At 43.2% G+C, this 7,567-nt stretch overlaps 1 protein-coding gene across 1 annotated transcript; it reads right to left on the reverse strand.

Annotated features, from left to right (window-relative positions):
• Positions 1-305: 305 nt before the first annotated feature.
• Positions 306-7,358, reverse strand: PLK2 (polo like kinase 2). Its single transcript, XM_036764447.1, has 14 exons — positions 6,575-7,358; positions 5,698-5,805; positions 5,438-5,554; positions 5,122-5,251; positions 4,799-4,886; positions 4,183-4,278; positions 3,868-4,066; positions 3,621-3,768; positions 3,112-3,209; positions 2,559-2,688; positions 1,660-1,900; positions 1,397-1,526; positions 1,189-1,299; positions 306-1,083 (listed from the first exon to the last, which is right to left on the reverse strand). The coding sequence occupies exons 1-14, from the start codon at positions 7,148-7,150 to the stop codon at positions 892-894; spliced, it is 2,364 nt and encodes a 787-aa protein (XP_036620342.1). The 5' UTR covers positions 7,151-7,358; the 3' UTR covers positions 306-891.
• Between the last annotated feature and the right edge of the window lie 209 nt (positions 7,359-7,567).

Genomic DNA, 7,567 nt, shown 5'->3' on the forward strand with positions numbered 1-7,567 from the left:
CTTCCTGTTGAAACAGAGATGTGTATCTCTTAGGTCTGAGTCAGCATACAAGTGGAGAGAGGGGGAGAGACAAAATGTCAGTGTCCTATTAGTATCACTGCATTATTCCTGGGAGAGCGGGGGTGGGGTAGGAAGGATCAGCATGCTTCTTTCTCTGTACATATTCCAAACACGGTCTACTGAGCAGTTCAGGAAAGCACACAGTGCCAGTCATCTGTCCGGCAGCAACTCAAAGTCCATTCTATCGCCACAAGCTTCCGAAGTCTAGATTTAAGACAGGAGAGCAAAGCTTCTGCTTTTCATTCTCTTTATTGCCAATAGTTTTAAATGGTCAACTTCCACCCCCCCCCAAAATTGAGATAATAAATACTGAACTTTAGGCTGTAATAAATAACAAGTTTATTAACAAGGAATGCACTTCTCCAGCCACAAGTGTGGGTTATTTTTTGTCTTGAAAAATTAAAGAAAAAAAATATGGCCATAGTTCACAGTTGGGCAGCCCAAAGCTGCTCTAGTTACAGCCGTTCAACAACACGGGAACCTTCTCCCCCTCCATCCCCTTCAGAAAGTATATTCACAGTTCCAAGTCCTCTGTCTGAAATGCTCTCTACAGAGAGAAGTTAAAAGTCAATGCATTTTTGCTGAGAAATTGTCCGAAAAACCTCTTAAACAGGTACATCAAAGAAAACTGCATTCTAGTACACTGTTTAATGGCATCCAAAGACAATATTTTTTATGCCTCAGTCTGGTCCCAGCCCAGCAGGCTGCAAAGGAATTGTTTTCGTACCACCACCTGTCCGTCTTCAACATACTGATCGTTCTCCTGCCTTCCCTTTCGTTCTCACAGTGAAATAAAAAAAAAAGTCCTTTGGATTGAGACAGAAAAGTCCTTTAGTTACATCTTTGCAGCAACATGTTCAGTGCATATTCCATTCGGTTTTTTAATTCTAATGAACACCCAGTTATCAGCAATGTGGTCAGTCTGAAGGTGGTAGATATCCTATCTTCATTGATATATGTCAGCAGATATTCCTCATTCTGGCTACAGATTATGATCTTCGTATGATCATGGTAGAAATTCACCTGTGGAAAACAGAGGAGGAAAGATAAGAGCACTGCTAGATGAAGCTAAGGAGAATTCAGGTGAGGTGACAAGTGATGTCATCATAGGCTTTCATCACCATTTACCTGAAACGTGCCATCGTTGAAGAGCATCATTAAGGCCTTGTCTGATTTTAACCACTGCAGCAGGTAGAGCCTTGGTCTTCGGATGTCTGTAACACTAGGTAGGTCTCCACCCTAAAAGAGAGAAGGAGGATTCAAGAAATTAGCTCTTGTGTGGACAGCCCCAATTGGCAATGAGCATGCTGAATTCTGGACAGTCACAGCCACTTACATCCATGAGGTTCTCTTCCATGTAGTGAGAGAAGTATTTCAGCACCGTCACTTGGCTAATGAATTGTTGAGGAGCATCTGTAGCTGGGAAAACAGAACACTGACCAAGTTCTGCATAGTAGTGGACTGTCCTAACAAGCAAGAAGGGGAGGAAAGAGAAGAAAAAAACAAGAGTCAGGGAGACCTGTTTTCCCAGAAGTGAGACTTTTTAACAATAGCAAAAATAAAAAATAAAGCAAAATGATGAATTTACTGAATAATTACTTTTTGTCAGGAAGAAGACTCATGTGGGCACCGTTGTTGAAGAGTACACCGACAGTGTGGTCTGACAGCTGATAACCAAAGCCATATTTATTTGAGTAATCCACCCACTTGGTCACCCACTGGAATGAGGTGACCAATTGTTCTTTGGGGATAAAGTCAGCCTCTGGCATGTTTTCTAGACACCCTCGAAGTACTCTTGCCACTGTGTCTGCAACACTGCCCATGGTACTATCTTCAAGACCTGAAAAACAAAGAGATTGGGATTTCAGAGATAACATTTTGTGATGGAACAGAAGACATGATTTGTTAAAGAATTTTGGAGAAAGCTGAGTCTAAATTAAAAGTCTCAAGAATAAGATTTATTCTTTTGATAGTTTTGTTTTGGGCCTGTGTCTTTCCTATTCTGCTAATGTTACTTAAAGGATTTAAAGCTTAAAGGGACTTTAGAGACATCTACAGGGTCACAGATTTAGACTTGAAAGGACCTTCTAACTCATATAGTTTAATCAATATTTTTTTTTAAGGAGAAGAAAAAAGAGACTCAAAGAGGATAAATATCTTGTCCTTAGTAACAGTGATAGGGAAGGGATCTGAATTCAGGTCCTGACTCCTATTTTATGAACTACCCCACACTGCCTTAACATTATCCAAACTCCTAAATTTTCAGATCTGGAAACTGAGGTCTAAAAAAGCTGTGTCTTCCCACAAAAGGATAAGTAGCAGAGCTCAGTTTCTAACCTAATTATCCTGACTACAAATGCAGCCTTCTTTCTCCTATACATTCTGTAGTAAGAAATTGCAACCCACCACAGAAAACATTGGTGTTCTAATTTGACTCTAACTCAGTCTTTAAGCATTTAGATTTTCTAAGGATGACAACCATATTGTCATCTACTTACATTCACTGCTACTGCTGCAGCTGCCAAGAGTTCCTCTGACAATCATCCGAATCGCATCACCAATTTGCTGTTTGGAATCTACTGCAGGTGCTCCAGAGTTGGCAACAGCAGTGCTGGGTGGCTGGATCTCCTGAGAAGAGAGAGTCCTGCATTAAGAATTAAGCATCTGAATACATTTTAAAGTTCAACACTAAAAAGTAAGACTTTCAAATCTTTGCTAGCTGTAGACAAGATTTAAAGGGGTGGGGTAGGGGGGAGGAGATAAAATTACGCAAACTAGATTACTGACTATAACCTTATAGTTCTTACAGTTGGCTTCTTAGCTTTTGCACCATGTCAAATGAAAGGGCCAGAATCAAGATTTTTAAAGGTGATGGGGGATGGAGGATGGGAAAGGCTTTTAGAAAAGGTTCTGAAAAAATTTTTGTGATGGGTATTTTGCATGCTTGGACTATGATAAATACAGGAGTTCAGTCAAAATATGGGCTAATCTTCAAGAATTGTCAGCTGAAATCAAAGCAGGCAAATACTTTTAATTCTTTTTCCTACATACCTCATCCACTCTATGTTTGGTGGGTTGCTGAGTTATTGACGTTTTCTTCAGATCATGTCTAAGCTTGTAAATTTCTTCATCTTCTTTTGCTAGTCTATCTGCAAATAAAAGGAAAAAGGGCATGAGCATGGCTGCAATTCAATCAAATTAAGAACAGAAACACCTAAATGTTTTGTTTTGCCTGATTTGTTTTTCCATGTATTATTTTTCCAGCTTATGAGCAACCATGACAGGAACAGCACTAGATAAAATGTCATTGGTTGCAGCTAAATAAGCAGTATGTTCAACTGTTTAATTAATAAAAAGATGCCAATCACGATAAATGCACCCAGAGAAACTAATTATACCATACATGTCTCTCTGCCTGTGCACTGATAGCATGTTTAAAGAGGACCTGAAGTTAATATTACTCTCAATTTTACAATAAAAAAGCTAATTGTACTAATCAGAGCTTTTTAGGGCTAACCTATAGATTTTTTTTAAATGCTAAGGGCTATAAAACAACTTACTATGTGTATCAAAATATCTTGCTTTTTCTTTTTTGCCACCAAAAAGAGCTGCAGCTGCTTTCTTGAAGAAATTCTTGGCAGGACTCGATAAGTGGAAATCTGGAACCGTGTGACAGCAGCTAGAAGAAAGTCTATCTGGGGTAAAGCCCTGAAAAGTGACAGAAAATAAGGACAGTCAGAAAACTGTAAGATATCTGGAATGTTGTGGTGCCAAGCATGTTATGGCAGCAAAAGACAATGCACCAACCTGCAAGAAGAAGTCGTGACGTATGATGTCATCTAAACTGGGACGATCTTCAGGGTTTTTGGACAACATGCTGGCTATTAAGTGCTTTGCAGGGGCCAGCAATGAAGATGGCATTGTATACCTGGCTTCCCTTATACACCTATAGGTTTCTTTGAGATTTGTCGTTTCAAACGGAGGTCTTCCTAGTAACATTGTATACCTAGAAGTAAAGCAAAACTTTCTTTAGTCAAGGTTGCATGACAAATTCCTTTTAAGGGTTTCTGAAACCCAAAATTTGCATTTTGAATTCAGAGTGGGTAGTACAGCAGTACTTACATTACACAGCCTAAGGCCCAAATATCTGATTCACAGCCATGCCCTTGTTTATTGAGGACTTCAGGAGAGAGATAGTTTGGAGTGCCACAGATTGTTCTAAAAGACAACAACAATAAAAAAAAAAAAGGTTAGGGAGTTGCACTCTTAAAAGGACACAGTGGAGATTTTTCTGAGAGTTAATAAGAATGGAAGCTTAAAAAACAAAATAAAACAAAAAAAATGCCAAAATCACCAGTATCAAGACTAATGTTTGCAATATGGTGCTTACCAGATAACCTTTGGGAATACAAGCACACAAAAATATAGGGGCAGAGTTTGATTTGCTTTGAAACTTACACATATGATATCATTGTATTGTTCTCATGTCTGATAGTCTAAAAAATCAAGGCCACTGTTCTCCCTGTAGGAAAACAAGGTCTGTACTTTTAATACCCTACACATATTTAGGCTTGTTTCTTTGTCTCCTCTGGATTATCAGTTTATCAGAAGTCTTATGATTATGTGCTCCAGACATTAATCTAAATCAGTATTCTGATTTGAAACATATAGCGTGGCTAGATTTTCCTATTCTCTCATGCCCATACATTCTGGCATGGTATGTCTTTGGAACTCTTACCTCCTTCTGTGTTCCAGTGGCTCCAACCTTGCTGCCAAGCCAAAGTCCCCCACTTTTAGTTCCATGGCTTCATTAATAAAGAAATTACCTACAAATAAGAATAGCCAAGAACATGATTCCTCCTTGATCATCTACAAGAGTCAAATACAGTCACTGTTGAATAGGACAGTCAAAGAATCTTTTTAGAAGGGTTCATTGCAAGATGATTAAGGGGAAAATGTATGAGTGCATTCATTAGATCAGATAAAATGATAAAAAACAAATGGGGAAAAAAAGCATAAAGCTCCCCCTTTGCCAAAATAGTGTTTCAGGCACAAGCTTACCTAATTTAAGATCTCTGTGCAAGATTTCTTGTTCGTGAAGGTATTTGAGACCTGACACAATCTGCCTGAGGTAGTAGCGGACTTCCGGTTCTGTCAATACCTTTCTTGCTTTCAAGATATGAGCCATTGACTGAAGAGGGGAAAAAAAAAAAAGTTGTCAAAATCAGCTGATTGATTTTTACTTTTCATAGAAAGTGGATTGTTTTACTGTAAATGTTTAACAACATCTAAAATCCCAAACAAATAAAATTTGAAAATCCCAGCAGTTTTGGGACAAGTGAGTTTAATGGAGTTAGTTGTCTGAGCTAATCCTTACCCTTCTACTGCAGTACTCCAGAAGAATGTAAATGTTTTCTTTGTCTTCAAAGTAGTGGTAAAACTGTACCACATGCCTGTGATGAAGAATTCGATGCAACTCTATTTCTTTGTCAATCTAAAAGAAAAAGCAAGATGTGCTCTGTGAGCTTCACGTCACCTCTGAGGAGACAGTGCTTACACATGCAGAAGACATTTTCCTAAGAGGGAAGGGCCATCCTGCCACACAAAGAAAATATTTTAAACAACAGTCATACACACCTTTTCCCTTTGATGAGGCTTAGCTACACGGCTGTGAGGAATGATTTTTGCAGCATAGACTTTGTTATTTGTCAAATCTGTCATCTCATAACACTTTGCAAAGCCACCCTAAAATGAGACAAAGATAGAAAATTAAGCTAAGCATGGCAAAACGGAAAAAAAAAAAAAAGAAAATGGACCCCTTTTGTGTGTGGAGAGGAGCCCTTTTTAAAGCACCGTCAAAAGGATCATACACAGTTTCCTCTCCTCAGTAACAAAGAAAAGACCTTTATATGTTTTGGGGGTAGAGGGCAAAGAGAAAGCTGTCTTTAAGAATGCAATATTCAAGGAGTTTTCAGGTAGAAGAATTATATGGAGAGGGGACAAAAGCATTCCCATTACTACACAACCTTCTGGTCTGACGAAGACAGCAGCTTTCTACTTTTACATTTTTAACCTAAAAGGCTTTGGGAATGCCTGCCTGTGGAGACCCGGGGAGAGGAAAAAGGAGATGCCTCGATGGCCGGCACACACAAAGCCGGCACCAGAAACAGCACCAAGTGAAAGGGCCAGGAGACCTGGACGGGAAGCAGCAGCTGCTGCTGCTGCTGCTCCTGCAGCTGTCCCGGGGCAGGGACTGGTTAGGAAATGGGGAGAGGGGGGAAGGTGAGGAGGTGCTGCCTGAACCACCCAGGTAAGCCGGTGCTATTGGGCTGGCGGGGGTTGGGGGGAGGGTTGCTAGAAAAGCCTCACTTGCCCTTAACTCCATCTAAGTCATGGCGGGGGTGGGGGTGGGGGGTCCTCGCGTGGACCCTCATCTCTTCCCACCCCCGCAGTCCAATTCCCCTCCGTTCTCTCCTTTCCTTCAGCATCGCGCACCCGAGTACCACTCACTCACCTTCCCCAGCACCTTGCCCCGGCAGTAGCGCTTCCCCGTGGTGGGGTCGGTTATAATCCTCGAGACCTCGGTCCCGGAGTGCGAGTGATGGTGGTGATGGTGCGCAGACAGCTGGGTCTGGGGTTGCTGCTGCTGCGCCGCCGGCTGCTGCTGCTGCTGTTGCGACGGCGGCGGCAGCGGCTCCTCGGGCAGCTGCTGCTGCTTTTTCTTCCTAGACTCCCCGCCACAAGCTTTGCCCAGCGCCTGCTCGCACATCTTGGTTGTGCCGGCTGGCTGGTAGGTGATCGTCCTCAGTAATTCCATCTCGTCCTCCTCCTGCTCTGCCTGAGCCTCAGCCTCGTCGATGCCGGGGCGCTGCTCCCACCGCAGAGGCTCTGAGCTGGTGAGGCGCTCCCGAATGCCCGAGCCAGTGTCCCCGGCTAGCACTACAGCCCAGGCCCGACCCAGCGCCCGCGTTCGACTTGTGCGAGTGGAACGGTAGGGCGCCGTGATTTTATAAGCAGGGGCGGTTCGAAAGGGGTGGGAGCTTGAGAAGGGGCGAGACGTCACAAAGAACGCCCCGCCCAAACTCGCCATTCTAAGGGGAGCCACTCGCCTTGGAGGTGCGCTGGGGGTGCTTGTTGGAGCCACCCCGAGCGCTCGCCGCCGAGGCTGTGGCTGTTCCTTCCCGATCCGCTGTAGTCCGTGGACCCCAGCTGGAAGATGGGAGGGGAAGGGGAGAGGGTAGGGGGCTGCAGATCACCGGCCAGGTTACGGGAAAGGCTCCCCTGATGGGAAGATCACTCTGAGGACGTAAATGCAAATCAAAGTGGCAACCCTCTCTGCCCGGGTTCCAATGTCCCGAGCCCTTCTGATGCCCCCACTCCACCCCCACGGACAACACACACACTCACATTACCTCTTCTGAGACGAGGACTACAAAGTGGAGGGGAGCTAGAGATCTGAACCTCGTCTGTCTCATGCAAACTCTCACTCCTGCTGCCTGTTAAAGTC

Source organism: Trichosurus vulpecula, chromosome 1 (assembly GCF_011100635.1).
Source record: "Trichosurus vulpecula isolate mTriVul1 chromosome 1, mTriVul1.pri, whole genome shotgun sequence".
NCBI classification, from domain to species: Eukaryota; Metazoa; Chordata; class Mammalia; order Diprotodontia; family Phalangeridae; genus Trichosurus; species Trichosurus vulpecula.